This window comes from Desarmillaria tabescens, assembly GCF_030435595.1.
Source record: "Desarmillaria tabescens strain CCBAS 213 chromosome Unknown EV420scaffold_22, whole genome shotgun sequence".
NCBI lineage: Eukaryota > Fungi > Basidiomycota > Agaricomycetes > Agaricales > Physalacriaceae > Desarmillaria > Desarmillaria tabescens.
Window position 1 is genome coordinate 105,210 of NW_026848321.1, and position 23,047 is coordinate 128,256.

Genomic DNA, 23,047 nt, shown 5'->3' on the forward strand with positions numbered 1-23,047 from the left:
CTCGACACTCGAACAGGCTCGAACTTACATTCTCAGCCCGGGCCTCTTACGCAGCATCTACTTCCGGCTGTGCCTTGTCTCGTAAAAAATCTTTAGTTTAGGCCGCGCGCCGCGGCCCGGGGGAGAAGACTCTTACTAGCTCTTACCTTGCTTGTATTTAGCCGGCGCCTGTCTATTCATCCGATGCAAGTTGAAGAACCCGACTGCTCGGCAAACCAGCGTTGTCCCTTTCTCTGTGTAGCAACATGACTTCCAGTTCCCAAAGGCCTTGTTCACCGATGCACTTTCTACGTGGAAGCCGATGTTCGGGTTGCTCTAGATCTTCACTGTCATACAAACACGTCTATCTCTGACGTCGAGAAATGCTTGAATGAAAAAAGGAGGATTTCGTTTCGACCAGTGACCAAGAACCGTAGACATCATTGCTTTTTCTACGGCACAAGGTTTGAAGAGTATCTATGCCCAAGAACGCTACTAGTGACCTCATGCCAGTGATCATTGATCCCGTCAAGTAAGATGAAATGACTGTGAGAAGATTCGCTACTAGTACTACGCAGTCATCTGCACGATGATCCAGTGAGCGTCATTGTTTCACAATTGTGCTGACTACGATTAATCAGCATCTTATAGGCTCCTTAAATATCAGTGGCTACGAAGAATCTGACTCCATAAACTATGTCTCGTAAACTCATCGTCGTTTTCGGTGCTACAGGACACCAGGGCAGCTCCGTCGTAGCATCATTTCTCAAGAACAAGGATTACACTGTTCGAGCCGTCACTCGAAAACCCGATAGTGAAAAGGCGAAAGTGCTTGCTGCTAATGGCGCCGAAGTAGTTACTGCAGATCTCAATGACTACGAGAGCCTCGTCAAGGCATTCCAGGTTCGTTAACTACATCTCTAAGTAGCAATTGATGCTAATCGTTACGTAGGGCGCATCTGTCGCCTTCGGCGTGACAGATTTCTGGACACTGCTACCGATTGTCGGATTGGACGGTGCCTTTGAAGGCGAGATCCAGCAGGGCAAGAATCTCGCTAATGCCGCAGCAGCCACCCCTACGCTTGAGCACTACGTTTGGAGTACTTTACCATCTGCGACAACCGCCAGCAATGGCAAAGTTCCCGTTCCTCATATCGATAGTAAATCCCGCGTCGACGAATACATCCGTTCCGCCCTTCCCGATCTCGCGAACAAGACCACTTTCTTCTGGGCTGGATTTTACGCTACAAACTTGGCGAGCTTTCTACCTCCGGTGAAGCAGGAGTCGGGGAAGTACGCGTGGGTTCTGCCGTGTACACCGAAGGCAACGGCACCTATGATGGGACTGACAGACGCAAACGTTGGAGTTTTTGTCGGTGCTATTCTGGCGAAGCCGGAGATTACTCTTCCTGCGAAGATTGTCCTCGGATCCGTTGAAGTGTTGACGATGGGAAAGGTCCTGGAGTTATGGGGAGAGGTTAATGGCGTCGAGACGGTGTTTGTTCAGAAAGATCCGGAGGAGTACGCCGCTTCGTTCTTTGCTGGTCCGGTCTTTGGGAAGGAGCTAGCGCTGAATATGAAGTTCTTCGAGCAGGACTTGGAAGGCTGGTCAAAGAGTGGCGAGAAGATTTTGACAAAGGAAGATCTTGGGATCGAGGACGCAGAGTTGGTCAGTACGCAGCAGGCTTTTGAGAGGATGGACTGGAGCTCCATTGCAAAGGCGTAGTCGCTTTTATTTACTGAACCTGTCATTGGATCTCCCCCTCCCGCCTAGTTGTATTCGTCTAATTGTACTTATATGAATGGATAAACGGTGGATGGTGAGACGCTGTCGACTTCCTTTATGACTGGCTTTCACGTTAATATGTCTTGTAAGAGGCCATGATAACTATTACATACTGTACACATGATAATTCTCTAAGTTACTCCAAGATATCCTCACTTTCCGTCATGTGTGGATCCAACCAAACATTCTCCAGTCGTCTGACGTGTGAAAGACCCAGAACCTTGACATCCAGCCCCTCATTGATCATCACCTTCAAGGGTTCTACTACTTTTCACTGAGTCCGCGACTACAACAAAGTTTCGAAGACGCCGGATAGGCGCATACCATCGCGCTCTGATCATATGAACTGCCTGAGGATATAAGTCATCAGCATAGATGATCCGGAATCGCTCCAAATTAGATAGGAAATCTGGACAAGCTAATCTGCGATACACCAGGTCCAAGCTGCGATAATGTGGATGACTCATTATTGAAAGTCCTTGAAGTGATGGCTGAGTGCCCAGGAGGCCTGATAGCCTATCGTCGCAGGGTACGTCAATTGCAAGGGTCTTAAGAGAACAGCCGGACTGGGACAGAAAGGCCGAGACGACGTATAAGTTGGATTCACTGCGTTGAATCCTGAGGTCTTCTAATGCAGGCAAGATGAGGAACGATAGGAGATATATTCCGGATACGGAGAGACACCGTATAGTGGGATGTGTAATCGTCAATGGGGTTTCGCCATCGTAGAAATGTACAGATTTGAAATGGAGCTCGACGAGGCTCGGATATAATTTCAGGCATGGAAAGTCCTCCACACATAACCGGGAAAGTGAGAGGTGGGTTATATGAGATGGAAGCACAAACGAATGAAGCGCCACACTGTCACCCAACCGTACAGTTCTCAGCAAAGGGGCGTCAAAAAAGTAAACGTCGCCCGTAAAAATATATGAAGCAGTCAATGTGCGCAGCGCGGGGAAGGCGGGGGGAAAGTTCTCGTACTGTCGACCCTGAATCTCCAGCTTTGACCACCGATGGGCGAGATTGGTGATGCGAGCCAGGACGTTCTTTTCATGGATATTACCATTAGAGTACATCAACAGGGACACGTTCAACGGTGTATTTCCCGAGTATTTGAGGTGTGCGTCAAGAATAGCAAGCGAAGCGGGGCGATATTCTGGCGGACGTAGAATGACGGTCGACCACAAGTTCGGTGCTGACTGAACGATTTCTCTCCACGAGTGGCATACACGGCTTAGAATCCAAGGATATGTCTTGGGGTCGAGACTTGAGTATAGACATTTGTCCTGACCGAAATTGATTCAAACTTCTGCTTGGAGGCGAGCACAATGTCGATTTGGGATCGAATGAGAACAGTGCGAGACTCTAATTGCGAGAGGCTCTGGCACAGCGACTGCAGGTCGTCATCTATGGCAGCAACGTTCTGGAGTACCCAATTATTGTCGCATCGCAGGAGAGGCTGTTCCATTCGTAGGATATCCAGGGCCTTTTGATCTCCATATTTCAGGTCCAGTTGACAGAGCACTCCGCATGTAGGACAGTTATCTGAGAGAAAAGGGGCTACATTTAGAGAATAGAATTATGAATAGGCTTGGAGGAAGGATCGTACCGGCCTGCATATTTACGGAGTTTATATATGTCCCGAATCTTTCAGCGTAAGAGACACGGAGTTGTGTATAAAATGGATCCTAAGGAGCCTTTTCTTTGATGTGGTACGAACGCGGCACTGAAGTTTTCTGACTTGAAAATAGCCGTCAGGACCAATTCAAGACAAAGCGCAGTGTGGGTCAGGGAAAGAAACTCACTGGACTCTTTTTTAGCTATTTTTTAATGAAAATCGCAGTGGAAGGCAAGATGCGTTGCTTGTTGGTTGCTTGTGTATGTTGACCTCCCTGGTGGCGTGACGGCGTATCCGACCCGGCGGGCCGAAGACCGATGTAGGGGCGCTTTTCCTGTTGCTTCTTGACAACTGCCCGGGCCCCAAAGCGTACATCGACAACGTATCGTGGGTCGACGATATTAGCTCTAAGATCACAGCGACCAGACTATCACGAGTACCAGCTATACTTAAGCTGTACGTCTTGAGAAACGTTCTTCAATTAGACGATTGTTTACAGAGAAAACACAATGTCGCCTCGGGTTTGGTACTATCAATTGTCCCGTATCTGCAACACCCCCTTTTGAAATAATCCTGGCATGGACCTCGTCAGCACGTCAATCACGCTTCCATTAGAATCTGCATTCTCAATCCCCACCTCCCTGAAGATGATACATACTGACTGCACATCATACCGAGACGATGATAGTTCTCTATCCAGGCGACGCCATTGAGTCAAGGCATCCTTATCCGTAATCCAGCGTTGTCTTGCAGCGATTGCAGTGATGGAAAGCGTAGACAGCGAGTAGCACTCAGAGTGCATCATAACATCAATCCACCATTGTAAAACCGAAATGGGCTGGAAGCCAAGGCTTTCCGATGCATTGTTTAGAAGAAATCCGAGTGTGCGTAGAGAGGGAAGGTATAACAGAGAAGGCGGGGGCGCCCGCTGAAATGATCTCCATATATTGATGTGCGCGAGCACCAGTGGATCCGACGCTGAAACTATGTCCCGCAAGACGCAGATAGCATCTTGGGCCGGAAGTGGTGTATCGTGGTCTGCATCTTGACAAAGTGCTACCTCAGTGTCGATAAGACCAACGAAGTTGAAAGGCGATAATGGGGAGAAAAGGATGGTGCTTGCCGTATCTTGAAATTTTTGAGAACAAGCAACTGATAGAGACTTGACAAGAACCGGTCTTGTAGGGGCTGGTGCTAACTCCTCGGTACCTCCATCACCATCATCGGAACCGAGAACCTTGAGCGACCCATAGAGACCAAGCCGGCCAAGGCTGCGCGTAGCACTGTTTCTGATGAAGGAGTGGAATGAAGACACCGACGAAATGGTGAAATTTCTGAGAAGCAGATTTTTCAGAGGATAGCGTGACAACGCGCACAAGAGCCCTGGAGATAGCTCTTCCCATGATACGTTGTGGAAGGCTATGGTTTCGATATTGGTCGTGACTTGCAGAATCGATATTAACGGTGAATCGTTAAAGGTGTTGGAAATGAGCTTCCGGGTGTCGAGGATAAGGGTTCTTGCCGAAGCTGGTATAATGGGATTTTTGAGACACATGTCGTGGTAGGACAGAATCTCTTCAGGCGTAGAAAGGTAGATGGCCTCAAACAAAAAGTGCCGAGTTCGAGGGAGAAAACGCCGTGATACCAAGGAGCATGAAATGAGGTCCTTGAATGCTTCGCTACGCGGTGAGGTAACCCCGACGATATCAATGATTGCGTCAAGAATCTCCTGTGGAAGTCGTGAACACGCATCATGTGCCATCTACACGTCCTCAATATCAGCAAAAAGATAGACCAATAAAAACGAAAAACCAACCTAGCCAACGACGCGTATTTTGTTCGGAAAGATCAACCAAAATAAGTTGGCGCAGGGATTAAGGTTCTCGAAGACGGAACCGTCGAACCCCGTATCGCACGATTTGGTAGAGAGAATCCCAGATGGCTGGTAATAGTCACGGTTCAAGGCTACGAGGTAGGTGGATACTGGAATGTTCCCGTAATTCAGACGTGGACAATGGCGGAGAAAAGTGGGACCTACTTACCTGTAACACGTCCAACAGTTTCAATGGCACCTTGAAGGTACCTACTTTGAAGAATAGGGAAAAAATGGAAGTTGGACTGAGAGAGAGGTAATGAGCTGTATCACTGGCGCAAGGGTAATCGCACGACACGATGAGACGAAACTCAAAGAACGATCAGCGTGGAATGTCCATACCAATTTCAGTGAACGAATTAATGTCAAGTAGAGTCTCTCCAAAGGAAAGTTGATTGAAGAGGTAGTCGCTGTAGCAGGGCACGAGGAAGTAAAACAAACAAGTCGTGGGAGAAAAAAAGACAACTTCTCTTCCGGTCCGAATCAACCGGTCCGAAGAGCATTTGGTCCCGAATTCAACCCTTTTTGAAATAAGGGGCTTATACTTCGTATTTTGCGTCGTCGTCCAATTACATTCCTAAGTATCTAATATCATGCCTGCTAGGATTGATGTGAGTTAACATGTTCATCTCTATGTCTGTGGACGTACTTATAAATTGCGATGGTTTTCCTTTCCCCGTGTCGAAATCGATGCTCAATAATGGTAGTTGGAGGGTGTATCAAAAAATCAGGAACTGATACTCGAGGTCCATATATGGTGCTTCCGAGACTCTGACCGAGAGTCGACGATTATTCATATGTCCAAAATTCTTCTCGTTGGTAGAAACAGCGCCATATATGATCCGCAGCCTTCGGCTCAAGGATGGAAACAAAATTAATTACGCAAAAGCCACCGTACATTGATAACACTAAAATTACAACAAATTTAATCAATACTTCAATTTTACGAATCAGTTTCCGCATGATTGCTCAAAACTTCGAAGGCACACCCGAATCAACTACTTAGATGAGCGCCCCAGTGATCGTAAAGTTATCGCTCCAATTTCCGGAATCGCCAAACACTGCCAAGGGTGGTCAATGAAATGCCCATGCCATACAATGAATATTGATTTATACGCACGAACTAGAGAATAGTCATCTCCTTGAATAACCCAAGGCACCGTTACTTCGATTCGACCGAGTAGAATATCAAACCCTTCCGCAAGGATCACTATACGTTTCATTTCTTAAGCCGATATTCTCATATCGATGGATAAACCGATAACGCACGAGGAGTAGCTCTGTTGGCCTTTCTCAGCAATATGTAACCTCTGGAGTTTGTGATATTCACAGGAGCATTGGAGGTGTCCCTGTACGCTCATAAGTGAGGTTGAACGAATCCTCAGAGAAAGAAATGCGAACCAGGTAACATTGTGACGCTGCTTAATTGTCCACACGGTGCCAGAGTGTGGATACAGGATAGGAGGGACGAAGACGTCTCGCTCGTCCAGGTTGACAGGGCCTGCGAGTACCAATGCGAAGAGGGAAAGGTAAGTAAGTAAGAGGGACGTGAAGTTCATGATGGGCGTGAAGGAATTGTGCCTATCGATGGTTGACGGAGAGACGAGTGTCCCCGCGAAGGTACATGGTATATATACCCAAGGGCATGATGATCCGCGTGTAAGTCCGGACTGCTGATATCACCTAGCCTTAATACCCTCGTGACGTCAGAATTATCAATTGTATGAACCGATAGAAGAGATCACTGATGAAAATTGCCACATCATGAGACAAAGAGGCTGATATGGGTATTACAGCCAAAGGACTCCAGTAAAGATGGTCAGCGTGCCTGTGCGTCCTTCGGTATCAGAAAAATGAACCCTAGATATGAAGCCCAAGACGGAAATACGAACGGTTGTACTAGTACTCGGAGAGATTTCGGTTACAGAGTAGACATGTGCCAGCGGGTTAGAAAATATTGAAAAGTCTGAAAAGACTAAGAAGGGTGTCCATTCTGCCACTGTCTCGGCGCATTGGCGATAGGAAAATGCAACTTGAAGAGCAATTAGAATGATGACCGCGAATTTCTGCTTCAGCCCCAGACGAAGCTAATAGGAGAAAATGACGCAGATGGTAAGGAATGTCAACGACAACAGCAAAAGACGAGAAAAACCCAGAAAAAGGTACCACGCCCACGTGAACTAGGACAAAAGCGGAGGTTTCTATTTTTAGCTCTGGCACCGTTCTATGTTGACCGCCACCACAGGCCACCCGTGACTAATCGTTAGAGCTTCAACCACATCCTACGTTCAAATAACTTCGGAATTATTGCGAAACCTGTTGTAGCAAGCTGCTGTTCTCCTCACCCGCCTGACGCGTCTGCTGGAAAACGCGTCCGTGCCACCCGGTGGAAATCACTGATATCTTTTCGCGTCGAAGTAAAGGTACTTCCTCTGATTATCTTCAATAAAGTCTGATCGGGCTCATATTTGACTTCGTCTTGTATAGATTGCTTTTGAAGCCATGGTTTCTTTGTCTGACGCCGCAGAGGCGATCCGACACACTCTACAGACTATCTACGAGAATCCTTCCGGCCATCACTCTCTGGATATAAATCTTCCTTTGCATCAAAATGCTCTAGCGGAATATAATCAAGATCCCTCGCCCTCGGTTTCCTTATCCGATATTATCAACGCCTTATCACGAGCACTCGACGTTGTTTCGCATTACGAAAAAGATCATCTGGCTTCATTGTATTCCGATGATAACATTTTATTCATTGAGAAACTCCGCCACTGTAAATCGCTTATCCAAATTTACTCTTCACGTCGACATCCTTCATCCACGTCCATCTATGACCTTCCCCCCGAACTCCTCTCTTGCATATTTGAAGAGAGCGTATCCTTCGCCCCTGGCACATATCCTGCCACGGCTCTACGAATAGCGAGCGTTTGTAGGTCATGGCGGGAGAACGCACTCTCGCACCCACGTTTATGGTCCACCATCGCCATCACAACACAAGCTCAAAGTTACTCAGTTATCTACGGACGCGAGGAAGTACTCCGTTTGTACCTCCACCGCTCTCGAAGTGAGCCTCTTACCATTATTTTCCGCGGAAAGAGGAGCACCCTTGACCTTCAACGTCGACCCAAGAAAAGTGACAAGCCCGATTGGAGCTGGGCACAGAGTTTTGTCCCTATTCTTCGTGCTCATGAAGCTCGGTGGCAGCGTATCCGCTTATCGCGTATGCTCTGTAAAAACGAGGACATTGAAATGCTGTTTGCTCCAGTGGAAGGCGCCCTACCCAATTTCAGCGAGTTACAGAACCTAACGATTCCTTCCTTGGACCGCATGCCCTTGTGGAATTATCCTGCTTTCCTGAACGCCCCGAAGCTCACATCTCTTGCTTTTGATGATCCTAAAGAGACACAGTTCCCCTCTGTTGCAGATTCACAGCATTTCCGCGCACAGATAACTGCTTTGCGCATCGACCGATGTCTTGGCATTGAATGCTTATTCACTGCGATGACTGCATTTCCTAATATCCGTGATCTCATGGTTTACATAGACAGACCTCGTCGCTGTGGAAACTTAGGGCGTCTGAGGATCCTATCCAGAGTGACAGTGTTGTGGGTGGGCCATCCCCCCCAAATTATGGCGCCGACGTCGAACCTTGTTTCTCGCTTAACATGGAACCTGTCTGGTAGCTCCTTCATAGAAAAACCTTTCCAGGGCCTTCGCTTCAAGAACCTAGATACTCTCCACATGATCTATCACCCAGAGTTTGATGATGAAGAAGACAACAACGATGCTGTCATTGGTATTGGTCCAATCTTAGACGTTGTCTGTTATTCCGCATCCAGGCTACAGCATATTACCTTTGCCGCGATACCAATCTCGGGAATGGATATCATCAGGATCCTGCAAGATCTTCCACAGCTGGGGTCTCTCATTATCCATGACCCGAATCCCAATGACTTTGAGCTACCTGACACGCCACCACATCGTTTACTGTGTCCCATCGACGAACACCTTTTATACCAGCTTACGGCGCCACCATCCGGATTACCGTTTCTCCCCTGTCTTAAGTCCATTGAGTTGGTTTGGACTCAGGATATAGACGAAACCACTGTGATGGATATGATTGAGTCTCGTAGAGGATGCGATACTCCGTTACAGCGAGCTACTCTCGGGAAGCTAGAGCGGCACATCAATCTGGCACCAGCAACGCATCAACGGCTGAGGAGCCTGAGAAAAGGCGGACTGGAATTCTTGGAGGAATGGAACTCGATATAAACGACAACGACAAATTTTGGAAAGTAGTTCAATGATGGGCGGTAGTTTTATCATCGTAGTAACCGTAATAAAGGAACGGAAATGGACTTTTAACACAAACTAGTAGAATCTCGGGCCAAAATGCACGCAATGAGTAGGTAGATATCACAGAAATGCAGTGATTGTCCCCCATGTTCCCATCAGAACCGACACGCCTAGTACGAAAATATCAAAGAAGCCACATGTGCGTGTAATGGCCATTTTTGCGCCAATGGGGCATATCACAACAATTAAGAAGGCAGAGAAGGATCCCATCAATTCAGTGACCCGTCCAAAGTCAGGCACTATGATGGAGACGGCAACAGTCAGGAGAGTAATCGATAGACGTTGGGCGATGTCCAAAAGTCGCTGGTGTAGATTCTGACATGTTGGTTTGTTTTGTGATTTGAACAACTTTTCAATTGTCGCGTTGAGCTAAGGATCGATTAGTTCCCGGTACTATACCTAACGTTTAATGGACCCACGGGCTGTACGACCAAGGCGAATTTAGATCTGAGGGAGCAATTGAAGGTCAGTTAGGGTTAAATAAGAATATAATGGATCATGCTCACAGCGGGCTAACCACAAGCATCCACAGGCAAATCTTGTTTAATACGGCATTATAGCCGGAAGTCAAGAGAAGATCTCTACTGACCTATCTTCCTCTATTAAATTCAAATAACTGTGTCACTCAATCGACTCACCTCCTCGCTGACGGACGTTCCAAACATGAGATATCCGGCGCCACCAATCAATAAGTAAATGAAGGTCGAAAAGAACTGTAACCGTGTGAGCTCTCTTCGCACGACCGCTTCGAAAGATGCGTACAAATGCCCAGTTCGCCATGGTATCAAATTGAGAAGGGTCCTCCATGTCGTGCACGAGAGAGGGTAGGACCCCGTGTCCTGCAAACTAAACACTCATGTTAGAAAGTGCCATTGAACGATATAGTCACCCCACCCCTGCCATGAATAACCCAAATGCTTTTCCGAGATGACTCCAGCCATCGATACCTGGGAACGTCTCAGCCGGCGACCACAGGCTTCCAGGTGCATCAGACTTCGAAACACCATCGATGAATACAACCACAAGGATCAAAAGTAATGAAACAATGCCCAGTATTGATGTATACGAAAGGGCGGATAGCGGAAAGAACAGAGTGGGTATTAATCTAACACTGGTCAGCCGACAACTCGAGGCGCTGTAGAAATGATTTACATCACTAGAGCCAAGAGTTTGTAGGTAACGGAAGAATACGCCGGAATCAATGACTCCAAGGAATCCGCGTAAAGCGTTACCAACAGCACACTAACATCACAGGAGGTTATAAAACTTACGATACAAACAATGCGGCAGCTGACCTTAACAAAAAAAGTTCAAGGAAGAATGCGATGCTAATAACCAGTGTCGAACGTGTACCAAACGCTCTTCGTCCGATGTCCGTGTAGAGCTTCAAATGGGGCTCAGAGCGAATGATGCGGGCCAGAATTTTGGCACTTTGATAGGTCAAGTGATTGTTAGTCTCGATGCGGCGTAAGGAGAGGGAGGTAATACGAACGTGTAGCAACTTATGAAACCGAATGAAACAAGGAGAATGGTTCCCGCCACCCATCCTGCATAAGCAAACGCCAGAGGCTGGGCTAGCATTCCTACTCCCAGCAAGACTGCGATGGAATTAAATAGCTGTAAAGAAGCGCATAAGCTCATGCAGCGAATTCCATAGCCAGGCATTTACGGTTTGCCCAAAACTGCTTTTCCCTCCGAGATCGAGAGATGCGATCGACGCATCAGACGACACGGTAGGTGTGTCATAGGATCCAGAAAGAAAGTATCTTGGAAGCGGAACTTGGTGGTCGATGTCAGGCGAAAATCCCGCTGGGCGTAAGAGAGGCGTTCGGTCGTTTATTTTTGCCGTCGGAGTAACAGGGCCTGGAAACGTTCTAGGGGAGGGGAGGGCATCTTGGTAGAACCCTCCAGAAAGTCTTCGTTGCTGGTCTGTGGTATGCTGCGAGTGTTGAAAGTCCCTGCTTGCGACTGATACAATTTCTCTTTCATACAAGGAGGTAGAAAGGTTGGTTACAGATGGAAGACCGTCGTCCGTTACAAAAATCTGAGAGTTTTGATCTGAAAGTATGGATGAGCCGACAGAGCACAAGTGGCATGAAACAACTTACAGGATTCTATTTGGTCCATTATACTCCGTGGAAAGTCAACGATAAAGTCGCTCAAACTGTCAATGGACATGATGGGCTCGGAACGGGTGTCTCATGGCATCCTTATATATGGCTCCAAAGGTAAACCCAGAAGGGTACTTCAGACGCAAGTGTCCCACGAAGCCTATCCACCTCGCATTCCTCGTGACCCTTCTTAGGTAGATGCAGTCCTCGGCGCACCAAAAATCCCTCATCGGCCAGGATGACGCGATTGTTGAGTGACATACATCGGAGCTGGAAGGGAGCTCGCATCTAAGAGAAGGGTCATCTGATCAGAGACGATTTCTCTTAAGCCAATGTATCCCGACAAGCTTGAGAAATTATCTACAGGAGGGCATCTAAACAGAAGAAGGATTTGATGGACGCCCAGTGAAGGCGCAGCAAGAACGTGGCGCAGTTCCCCGAATCTTCCAGCCTTCCAAGTACCGTTCAATGTTAACGATCCCGCTTCGAATCTGGAAAGCGCTGTGTAAGAAGAATATCGTAGTATTCACGAACCTTCTTAGACCGCTCGAACGGCCTGGAAACAAGACCTAAGAATAGCGGTGTATATATAGATTGAGAGTACGCACGTTGGTTCACAGGCCTTATATATATTTTCCACCTCACAGAAATTTACTTACTTATCGTAAAAATTCCAACCTGTGACGTTTGCTTGGTTGCAATGGATGTTGCCGCTGCAGGTCGCATGAGTCAGGATTTAGGAATTGGGCGGAATTTGCATGTCCCTGGTTGGTCTCTGGCATTAAATGAGTATTACTTAGAACTGAGAAAGAAATATACTTTTGGCCAGTATTTAAGTCTTCGAATAACGCATCAGTACGCGGTTGCCTAGCAGTGGTCGCGTTGATCAGAACTGAGAATGGGAGGAAAGGTGAATCGGCCCGGTTCGTCCACACAAATTTCAGCACGTGACTAACGTCGCGTCCAGTCGCGTCAAATGCATTTGCCGTTTTCGGCACGACGGAGAGGTCCTATGCATATTGTGAACGGGTAAATGATGGCAAAATCTGACACATTTCAATAGTTCTACCTGTATCCTCAGCTCGGTACTAAGTTTGACTGTCGGCACACCTTCTGATCATTATATATGCAGTATGCACGCAACCCGGCAACCGGGGAAAGCTTCACATAACCTAGGGAGGGATCTTTGCCATTAGTTGCAGTCAGATTCCGCTTAACTCAGTACTATTCCCGAAACACATTCAACGATAGTCCGTCGTGCCGCCTAATCAACACTGTGAAAAAGAAGCGAGACTGTCCGAGGGACAACGGTAACGCCTGTTCTTGTGACCCTTCTGTATACACAGTGACTTCCGCTTCTCTCTTTGTATCACCGACAACGTGTGCTACGAGGTAACGTGCGGTAATTTGGGTGCGTCCATTAGAACTCCCAACGGTCGTCTACGGTCTGTGGCCGACTAACTGACAGGCCGAGACCTTATGGATGAGTCCAGTGCGAAACTCGTGACCAGACGACTTCTGAGAATGCTGGCTTTTTGGACGCGGGATAAACACTACGCCCTGATCTATCAAGCCATCCATCGTGAGAACTGTAATTATTATGGAAGTATGTGGATGTGTTGCATCCTTTCTGAAAATGACATGCTGAAACGGTATCAGGGGCTCTGTGGGAAGAAGAGCATGTCCTTGGAGTATAGACACCAAAGTTCTATGCGACCGCCTGGCATGCCCTCCAAAACATTCAGCAGTCTCGGAAATATCACATAGCAGTAACTGTAGATGCGGTGGACACGGGTCGATGTGGCTACCACAAGGAAATATGGTCTGTTTTCGTGGGAGGCAATTCGGTGATAATGGAAGCGAAAATTTGCATGAAGGAAACCTGATACTTACGGATACCTCACCGATCCCAGAAGAATATTTCGTGTGGCGTCACAATCAATAGAAGCTGATTCATAATTTGCCGATGAACAGGTAATGTATATCAGCAGACCTTCGTTTCCATACCGCTGGGAAATCTGGTCCTCGGAAATGTAACTCTCAAAGGTGCGGAATCGAGGAACATACTGCTCAGATCTCCAAACCAAGCGCGTAGATACTAATATAAGAGTCGAGACGGCGTTGACAGACAATCGTATCAATGAACGCATTATAGAGTGACTTCACTCTTGTGGCGTTGGGTCACTCAAAAAAATCGAGAAAGAGCACGAGTTACAGACTAGATCTCGTGCATCGGAGAAGCTGACTTTCCTATCCAGATTTTTTTGTGGCTCCTATGCGTTCTCCGATGATAGGGTCTTAGCGGAGCCGTTCCAACGCTCAATGTTTGACACCTCTTTCCGTAATTCAAATTGCCGGTGCTCACCTCTCTACACATTTTGGTGTTCTATGTACAGGCTGAGCAACGTCTCTCGACCTGACTCCGGCGAGAGCTACCTGAAGTTCTGCCAGCGGACAATATATTGGGAATCAGGCAGCCTGAGCTTCCCTCGAAGAATCATCGATACTATGCAGTCGATATAACATTGAAGCTTCAAAAGTGGATGTCCGTATTTACGAACGACACCAATCGAAAACTGGAAAACTGGATTGATTGGCCATCTCCGCTAATACAGCTCAGGTAAATAGAAGTAAACTACTCCTACCAACCTCGATGGCTCGTTGTGAGAAGTAATGACAGTCGTAGCAACATTATCTACTAGTGCATGAGTCCGAAATGACAGCGAATATGCGCATTCCCTCTGAATCCTTCCGACTGCCGTAATCCTTCGTCGCAGACCAGCTGCGCCTCGCTGACATCAGCTGCAGATGATGTCGACACGGGATAACGAGGGTCAAGAAATGTGGCTGTCACGCTGCAATGGCTTTACAGAGTGATAAATGCCAATGGAGGTTGCAAGGATACATGAAATGAGAGGAAATGAACTGGGGAGATCTGCGAAATTGTCAGCTCCTTGAACGATATCACTAGCAACTTCGAGGGTAAGGTGATCTCCTCAAAGCCAAAGGAGAGTGATATCTTCCTTGACAAGGGCAAGGGACTCGTGCTATAGGCGAAAATGGTGCAGCATCATGGAAAGACAGAGAGCTGCCATGTAAAATCCCAGTCCGGGAAAAGGACCGGCCCGAGGTGCATTTCACGTGGTGAGCTTGACGCGTAAGTGGCGTGGGAGTGAAGCTCCGGGTTTGTCTTTGACTCTGTCCATCAACACCACTTCAAGCTACTAGCCATCCTACACGTTCTCTTTGTTCTCCCGATATTGAATGCTTCCATCTTTCATGAAAGTAACACAAACGTGATTACTCTCGAGAGCTTCTGGACAATCTGAGGGTAGTGACTATTCGCAAAACTGCTTTGAGATCCACTGTTCAGTGCTGATATTGAAACTTAGTAGATTAATTGGAGCACACGAAAGCGCACTGTAGGGAACGCCGCTTATCAGTATCAAATTTGCAACTTCCTTCTTGGCATAGATTTCAGATTAAGGTTTTTCGACCGGAGGTCGTATCTCTTCAGGCGTACAGTTGTGGACAATCAAAGACGACAAAAAATCTGACCCATTTTTAGAAGGACCCTGGTCAGGTAAACAGCCAGGTTTTTTTGCATCAAAGTGAAGATGTAGACTTAATAAAGATATTTGCACGAGCCGATTTTGCAGAATGTGAGTTTTGACCGAAAATTATCCCAAAAATTTGGCGTACCCCCAAAAAGTCATGGGAAAAACTTCGGAGATAGCGCAATCAACTCCTTTTCAAAATCCACATCCGATGGCGTCAAGATCATTAAATTTTATCGAGCCGTTTGCCCACAAACCGGCCGTCATGGAAGGCAGGGGCAAGCCTTCAAAGCTTCAAAATAGGTGGGTCATAATATAAATGGGCTCGGAAATCATGCTGCCGAGTTGATGTCTGAGAATTGAAGGACCAGGTATTTGCCTGGCCCAGATCCGAGGGACTAAGAGCGAGGAAGAACTTAGCAACCAGAAGTCACAAACTCTTAATAGCATTTATCTAGAGATGTACTCCAAAGCAATCCAGATCTTCTGTTATCCATCAATATAAGTGCTACCTGAGTGACCTGTAACACTCAGCAGCGTTCAAGTGAAGGGCCCGGGCACAGGGCTGGTGTAATTAATATCGCTGCCTCACGGAAGATGCTTGCCGAGTAAATGGGATCTTCGGAGATTCAATTTGTCATTGGCTGATGAGCATACAGGGATGTCTGAAAGGTAGCAGAATCAGCGCCGTGTGGTTTCCAGCCATGGATATTGCCGATAGAGTCGAATGACTGAGTGATGTCTGCCAGCGAGGCCAAAAGGGGTACACACAATTCGATTTTTTGGTCCAAAATTTTGGCACCGCAAAAATGTCATGGGAAAAACTTCGGAGGGTGTTTTTTGGACGTTTTCGGCCTCTGGCTTTCTGACTCTGAACTTATTTTTGCCCCAGAAAATCTGGTTTAGCCGGAAAGCAAATTGTCGTCTTTGATTGTCCACAACTGTATACATGTCATTCATTGCAGTAACGCGTCAAAACAATGACTGGACTGAAAGAAAATATCACTATCTATACCTCGTCGACAAATCTCAATCAGTCATTTACCGGGGATTCGACTCAGGCGAAGGATGGCAAGGGCATACCTACTCTTCTTCGTGAACAAAGGCTGCATTCTGACTCATGATACGCCATTGTGGTACTTTGGTGCTGCTTTATATCTGACAATGATGAACAGAGCTTTTTGGCTCCGAGAATATGGTGCGTTTGCCTCGTTGCAACGCTCGGTTAAATGAAGTTCTTTCCGAAGGCGGCTCTCGGCAGCTATAAAAATCTGTTGCCCTTGAGGCGTCTGAAAGGACCAGCGTCTAATGCGATGCATTCTCAGCTCGAGATGTCGTCCATTTCTTCGTCAAGGGTGACTCGTATATCTGGTACATGGCCGGTTGAGGCCTCGTCACGGTCCGACATACACAAGCCAAATATCTTGAGAAACAACTCCGCTTGCCCCTCTCTATAAGCACATCACAAAACGTGTGGAATGTGCGAACATCAAACGCGTTCCCCCCGAGGAAAATAGTCGAGGGAACAATTATTGTTCCTTTAAAAATATTCTCCTGTCTTCAGAGGAATTCGTGAGTAACTGAACCATTCTCTTCTGTGCCCTGTCTCACGAAGGAGAAAAGACCACCTCCAGAATCGAGCCTATCATCACCTTCTACTTTCCACGTTTCTAGATGTTGATCGTTTGATTATCAGTACGTTATTCTTAAACGGCGTGATCATCCTTCTCTCCATTGTTTCCCAATTGCGACCATGACATCGACCTTCCCAGCAGACATCCAGGGTGTCTTTCCCATCTTCGAACTCACAATGACACCCAACACTCTTTTCATGAAAATCTCCGAATACGCTCAACGAAACCACCTAGTTCCAGCCTCCAACATCGGCCTATTGTGGGACACAATGAGCGCCAATCAAAACCATCAATTCGTCGCGGTATCGGAACCCATGGACGCAGAGAAACAGATTCGCGAGAATCTCTTCCCCCCAGTTGACGCTGACGCCAAACGGTCGACGTCCTGTCCTCCTCCTCCACCGCCGCCATCATCAATGCCGCCTCGTGATGCCTCCAAAGCCAGAGACGATTATGGGTTGGCTTTGTACGGTCCTCCTAAGAAGGAAGCGGAGGCAAAATCATTTGCCTGGGCCATTGATCCTAGTACGGCTCCAACGCTGACGACCGGAGCGTACAGAATAGACACTCCTGGTTGGTATGTGGGCTTGGATAGCCCAATAGTCCTCCTCGAGTCGGATAATACGTTCGGTAAGTTTCTTCTTTGTCGATCTGCCATTCTGTGTTGATAAGTCTATGTTACTTACCAGCACCTATTCCACGCAAACTCGAGGAGCTGGTTTGGATGTAATCCATTGACGCGTCTTTGGACCGCAAAACTGTTCTTCATTTCGTCTAAATGTGAGTATCGTCATTCGACAAGCAATTTCCACACTTGGCTAACTTGTCCATGAATGAAGGGGCTTTGGCGATTATTTTTCTGCTGCTACGACCTAAATTCAATAAAGTTACTAGAACAAATCCCAAACAAACCCAGGAATGGTGCTCTATTTTTGGTTTGATAAATGTAACAGTGAACTGCGGGAATTGTGATAATTATGACCTTTTTTAGGTCAGGAAGAAGCGGAATGGCTGATCTATTGCGTCGAAATATAAGATGATAAGTCTGGCATTGGTATAAACTGTAGCATACTGAGCGACAAGTTCGAATGGCCGGGCAAAACTCGAAAATCAGTTCTTTCCGTCTCGAAAGGTATACAGGTGTCCGCTGCTACAGCATCCGGTGTATTCGAATACTACAATAAAATAAATACAAAAATCTATTTCCATAAAATACGTCATCGCCCACCCTACAGCTTAGCTTGAACCTCAAAATGACCAGCCGCCCTATCCAGCTTTCTCAATATCCCGAATAGTACATCCGCCACCTCATCCGGCGCTTCTTGCACAACCTGTCACCGCAGATCAATCATCACCCGCAAATCAACAGCGGCAAGACTTACCAAATGGCCGGCATCCGGGATTCTCGTCACAGACGCAAACTTGCGGCCGCCGCCAAGTAGGGAGTCTTGTTTTTTCCGCGAGCTGAAGAGAAAGTTAAGCACAAAAAGATAGGAAGGTAGCGCACAACATACAACATATCATTCCTCCCTCCATAAATGAGATGTATAGGTACAACTTTGATCGTCTTGTTCAGCTCGGGAAGGACATCCACAGCCTTTTGATCATTGGCGAACGGCGCTAGTTCATGTTTCGGCGTGCACTTGAGTGTCCAACCACCTCGGACTGGATCAGGTTTCAAGCCGTACTCCTATGATAACAAAGATGTATCAGTATCAAGTACCGGCGGGGCGGAACAATACGCACGACGTATATCTCCCGGATCCTCGAATCCCAATAGCTCCATGGCGCACGACCTTCAAAGTAACGCTTCGCCTCCGCCTTGGTGGGCCAATGATCCCGACGAGTGAGGATGCCCCGCTTGACGTACTTGTACACGGGCGCGTCTACACCGGCCATTTCTGCCGGCCATATTGTCGGCTCCACGAAAATGAAAGCTTCGAAGAGCGGGTGGTCACAGAACATTGTCGCTAGGGACCTGTGAAAGGGTCAGAAGGGAGAAATGTAAACAGGGAAAGTCTTACGCAGACGCAGCACCAGCTGAATGTCCCAAGAGCACCACCTTGTTCAAACCTTTCTCGATATTCTCGAGAAGAAATGTCCTATACAGATTCGCACACGCTTCAGCGTAGTCAAATTCAGCTATGAAACCCCGTCAGGGCCGGCTTCAATATAAAAAACGGAAGCCTTACAAAACTCGAAATCCGGTGCCTCGATCACTGTTTCGTTCAACGCCGCCGAATCACCATGAGTCTGCCAATCAATCGACCATGCTTCCGAAACCTTCGTTCCGCCCGACTTGCTATGAGTGAAGAGTCGTAGGATTGGGACTTCCCAGTGTTCCTTATCTATTGAATGGGATCATCAGGGTCGGTGGGACCAATATATAGAAGGATCGACGTACGGAACCCAGTGCCGTGAGTGAATATGAGGATATGCCCGGGTGCGGGTCGTCCCTCGGACGAAGCCCCATGCGGCCGATACCGTTTCGCCGCACATTTCAGCGGTTTGCCAGATGAGTGCGTGTCGATGGTGAAGGTGTCGACTTTCATGGTGATGGCTTCAACAGACAGAGAAAGTAACAGTGTCGGTTTAATACCAGAAGCAGGCTGGTCGGCGAGGAACCCTGGTCTTCCCTGGTCCCGCGTCAATATGAAAATAAGCTTCATCTGAGTGGCTTTGCGGACAACCTTCGGTAGCGGTCCGCTGCGAAGTGGGAAGCTGAAGGCAGCGGGCGCATATATGGACCGCTGAAAGGCAAATTTTTGCTTTCGACGCCACCCGACAACGGAGAAAGTGAGTTTACGCCTCCTTACGGTTATATCGGCTTTCTAAGCTTCGAAATGAATCACGGGCATGCTCCGTCATATTGGGATGCTGTAGAGAGAGAATGCTGGTAGCATGGTGGCGGTGGTGGTGTTGAAGGAGGAATATCTATTAGAAATCAAAGCACGCGTGAGTCGCGCCGATATTCAAAGCGGTATGTGGGTTGCTCTTTCAAGGACAAACAGTGTTTTATTCGGCCTTATCATTCCAGGACCACAAAACACAAGGTTCACCTGCGTAAATGTATTCTTTCAGCAGGTGATGATGGAAAAGAAAAGGACACCTACCATCTCCAAAGCCGAAGTAACCGAACTTCACACGCCACCGCATATAATAATGTCGCCACATATCAACAGCGTCCTCGTCCTCCACCCTCGCGTCCACCGGTCTGACCAAGACTCATATACCTGAGCAGAGTAAAAGGCAACATCATTAAAAGAGACTTGTACACTTTTCGGCGGAATGCTCCTCGGGTAGCAAGGGGGTCAGACCGACTAGGGAAGAGGCGTAATGATTAACCATGGAGGCTTTCGGAAGGTTGCTAATCATTGAACGTGATGAGGGATACTATACAGGTGACGCAGGGCGTCCATCAGCAGACAAAGGCGAGACCACCATATCTCTGATTCTGTCATGCGTGGAAATATGAAGCTCAGAAGGAGGCCCTGGTTGAGCCGGGATGCAAGCGAAAATAGAACGGATCACGGCACCGTCTCCCATCGCTGGAAAATCAATCATGCCCCTACTGGACTGTCTGATGTCGGTACGCCTAGAAGAATGATGATACTGTAGCTGGATCACGAGGGAGTGGGAACTTTCAATCTTCTCCTGACCGTGACCAGTAAAACACCAGCAAGCCGCTTTGAGATGAAAACTACGGATACTACATGTTGAGCAGACGTTATCACAGTAGATATGGTACGCACCATAGCCAAGACTTCGATTGAATCGGAAACGGTACACTTGCTGAAAGGTTCTACGCTGCAGTCAGGCACTATTGGAAGCAAAGGTAAGCTACATACCGTGCATTTCGTTGGTGCCGACCCAAGATATCACCCTATTCTCAACCTCACCATTGAAACGATACTAGGTAAAATTTCCGCTGTATCCGGTCGAGCCCTACATTCCTGGCCGCCATTCATCGATTTGAACATTGTGATTTGTGAATCATTCGGCGAAACTTGATGACGTGTTGCTGAGCGGCGGATGTCAGAAAATCATGGGGTATATGCGACGGTCGCTGCCATGTGCTGAAGCGATAACCGGGAGATTTTGCTGTATGAAAGGGCATTCATAAATAAAAATTGAAGGCGAGCACATCACGTACGTGAAAACCCTTCGCCGTCTAAGATATATGCTACCAAATTCGAGATGCAGAAGGAATCGTTCGTCTGTAGTTTTCGATATGTACACAAGATGCCGCTAGGGAGCAGAAGTATGAATGGTGAGTGCATTACGCCAAGTGCGAGACGAAGTTTGTCCAGGGTGCGAGAGCATGACTGTTTCTGCAAAATATTTATCGATATGGAGCGTGAGCCAACGCGAATCGGGCAATGATTGGGACAGCACTGAGTTGAGAATGTAGCACTTTGTCGAGGATAGAGAAGTACAAGGACAAGAATGACGCGCAGTGAAGATAAAGATAGTGATGGTCAGAGAAAGAAAAGAGAAACTGTTACAGTCACAGTCACAACGAAGCCCAAAGGAGAATCTTGATGTTCGGCCCGAGATGGTTTCCTTGTGCCGTTCGGCATCTCATCATGAGTCGCGACCGGCTCGCTATCCGATTCCAATCCGATGGATCCGACACCCACTGGCAGGTTGTAAAGGTATTGGGAAAACCCTGAAGTTCTGTTTCCTTTCCTTTCAGTTTTTACCTTGGAATCTGGCTACTGCTCCGCCCAAGCACTAGCTGCTTTTTCCTCTGTCTAAGCTCTTCTTTCTGCCGTCTAGGAAACTATTTTGCATCATCCGTGCACCATCGACCGTACTCGGCCTCTTCGAGGCATTCTACATCAAGTACCTTCCGATCCTGGCGCCCGAAAATCCTCCGAGGACTTACACAAAATCATTGGGATTTTCGTCCTGGTCTTCATATAGTTCCTTTCCGCGATATCGCATAGGCCCTTTGATTATTTTTACTTCAGTCTTTGGGCTATAATTCCCGTCTTAGCTCGCCGTCTACCATTTGCGGCGACCTTTCAGGAAGGCGCTTTCTCCCTGTACGCAGCTATTAATTCCGAAATCACAAGGGTACTAGGACTAAGTGAAGCCAGGTGGTATGAGCATTTCTCCTTCACACATGGCTCGCTATGCCCTACTACGTCCGGTCTAGTATATATACCCAGTCTTTGCACGAAGGATACTCAGAACATCCACATTCACGTTCTTCACGCTCATCATGAAACTCACGACTCTCTTGTTTTCTTTCCTCTCCCTCTTCGCTATGGCACTCGCAATGCCCGTCGACCTCGAGAAATGAGATGTATTCGTTCCTCCTGTTCTGTATCCGCATGCCGGCACAGTATGGACGATCAGGCAACACCACAACGTTGCCTGGTCAGTATCTCTCTCGCTGATAGCTCCCGACCTCTCTAATTAAAGTACAGAGACCTCTCCAATGCTCCGGTGAACATCACCAACCGGTACGGCCGTATCGTGCTTCGAAAGGGCACCCACGATGTCCCCAGTGAGCCCTCACCCTGCTAATGATACTACAAGCACCGAACGAAATGTACAGTTTTAATTCTTGCGGAGGGGTTCGATATTCTACTCGGTCGGGTCGAGGTAACGGTACCTTGGGTCATTCAAGGAGACGACTATTCTCTGATCCGTGCGCATCCCATTCTTTTTATTGCCTACGGGTTATCATTGACTACATCAAACAGTCTGGGGCGACTCGGGAAATTATAGCCAGAATTTCACGATCACCGGGGCAGACATGTAAACTGCCCATTAGGACTATGGATTCGAAATTTGGGATGCTTGTTCGCACTCCCATTTGTATGAAACCTTGTTGTAAATTCAGTAGTGTAATCAAACAATTCTTGTTCAAGACAATAAGGGACTGCGACTGTAATACTCTTGTTATAATCTATATGATCCCAGAACCGACGCCATTCGGAAATCAATACATCAATGCATCAAGGAATATCAACTCTTCCTTCACATATCCTACGGCCGTCTGCTAATAAATGGAACGATATCGAAGATATACGCATTGCAGCAGTGATGTTTCCTGGAAGATCTCCCTGCTGGTCAGACTCTCAGTCCCGAGACCCCAACTTTCAGCCTAATGGCAGGC

At 47.4% G+C, this 23,047-nt stretch overlaps 8 protein-coding genes across 8 annotated transcripts; 3 read left to right on the plus strand and 5 right to left on the minus strand.

Moving 5' to 3' along the window:
- Window positions 1–361: 361 nt before the first annotated feature.
- Window positions 362–1,831, plus strand: EV420DRAFT_513674 (putative hscarg dehydrogenase). Its single transcript, XM_060482419.1, has 3 exons — window positions 362–576; window positions 631–882; window positions 932–1,831. Exons 2-3 carry the CDS (start codon window positions 676–678, stop codon window positions 1,703–1,705), a joined length of 981 nt encoding a protein of 326 aa, XP_060329539.1. The 5' UTR covers window positions 362–576; window positions 631–675; the 3' UTR covers window positions 1,706–1,831.
- A 16-nt stretch (window positions 1,832–1,847) lies between these two features.
- On the minus strand, window positions 1,848–2,920 carry EV420DRAFT_513680 (uncharacterized protein). Its single transcript, XM_060482420.1, has one exon. The coding sequence runs from the start codon at window positions 2,839–2,841 to the stop codon at window positions 2,002–2,004; it is 840 nt and encodes a 279-aa protein (XP_060329540.1). The 5' UTR covers window positions 2,842–2,920; the 3' UTR covers window positions 1,848–2,001.
- An 849-nt stretch (window positions 2,921–3,769) lies between these two features.
- Window positions 3,770–5,541, minus strand: EV420DRAFT_513749 (uncharacterized protein). Its single transcript, XM_060482421.1, has 4 exons — window positions 5,426–5,541; window positions 5,200–5,366; window positions 4,021–5,145; window positions 3,770–3,956 (listed from the first exon to the last, which is right to left on the minus strand). The coding sequence occupies exons 3-4, from the start codon at window positions 5,143–5,145 to the stop codon at window positions 3,861–3,863; spliced, it is 1,221 nt and encodes a 406-aa protein (XP_060329541.1). The 5' UTR covers window positions 5,200–5,366; window positions 5,426–5,541; the 3' UTR covers window positions 3,770–3,860.
- Window positions 5,542–6,258: 717 nt separating this feature from the next.
- On the minus strand, window positions 6,259–6,815 carry EV420DRAFT_1271664 (uncharacterized protein; the record flags this gene model as incomplete). The annotated part of the gene is made up of 4 exons (XM_060467653.1): window positions 6,259–6,317; window positions 6,377–6,466; window positions 6,526–6,605; window positions 6,658–6,815. 4 exons carry the CDS (start codon window positions 6,813–6,815, stop codon window positions 6,259–6,261), a joined length of 387 nt encoding a protein of 128 aa, XP_060329542.1.
- A 680-nt stretch (window positions 6,816–7,495) lies between these two features.
- EV420DRAFT_513807 (uncharacterized protein) lies at window positions 7,496–10,024 on the plus strand. The gene is made up of 2 exons (XM_060482423.1): window positions 7,496–7,679; window positions 7,744–10,024. Exon 2 carries the CDS (start codon window positions 7,759–7,761, stop codon window positions 9,529–9,531), a length of 1,773 nt encoding a protein of 590 aa, XP_060329543.1. The 5' UTR covers window positions 7,496–7,679; window positions 7,744–7,758; the 3' UTR covers window positions 9,532–10,024.
- On the minus strand, window positions 9,604–11,993 carry EV420DRAFT_513787 (transmembrane amino acid transporter protein-domain-containing protein). Its single transcript, XM_060482422.1, has 11 exons — window positions 11,724–11,993; window positions 11,285–11,673; window positions 11,108–11,232; window positions 10,911–11,045; window positions 10,768–10,857; window positions 10,510–10,720; window positions 10,378–10,461; window positions 10,254–10,328; window positions 10,122–10,204; window positions 10,035–10,062; window positions 9,604–9,984 (listed from the first exon to the last, which is right to left on the minus strand). Exons 1-11 carry the CDS (start codon window positions 11,791–11,793, stop codon window positions 9,676–9,678), a joined length of 1,599 nt encoding a protein of 532 aa, XP_060329544.1. The 5' UTR covers window positions 11,794–11,993; the 3' UTR covers window positions 9,604–9,675.
- A 6,034-nt stretch (window positions 11,994–18,027) lies between these two features.
- On the minus strand, window positions 18,028–19,702 carry EV420DRAFT_513827 (Alpha/Beta hydrolase protein). Its single transcript, XM_060482424.1, has 7 exons — window positions 19,322–19,702; window positions 19,110–19,265; window positions 18,942–19,059; window positions 18,664–18,895; window positions 18,432–18,607; window positions 18,300–18,381; window positions 18,028–18,248 (listed from the first exon to the last, which is right to left on the minus strand). Exons 1-7 carry the CDS (start codon window positions 19,584–19,586, stop codon window positions 18,147–18,149), a joined length of 1,131 nt encoding a protein of 376 aa, XP_060329545.1. The 5' UTR covers window positions 19,587–19,702; the 3' UTR covers window positions 18,028–18,146.
- Window positions 19,703–22,055: 2,353 nt separating this feature from the next.
- EV420DRAFT_1621102 (uncharacterized protein) lies at window positions 22,056–22,690 on the plus strand (the record flags this gene model as incomplete). The annotated part of the gene is made up of 5 exons (XM_060475657.1): window positions 22,056–22,077; window positions 22,227–22,306; window positions 22,348–22,432; window positions 22,484–22,576; window positions 22,632–22,690. 5 exons carry the CDS (start codon window positions 22,056–22,058, stop codon window positions 22,688–22,690), a joined length of 339 nt encoding a protein of 112 aa, XP_060329546.1.
- Window positions 22,691–23,047: the final 357 nt, after the last annotated feature.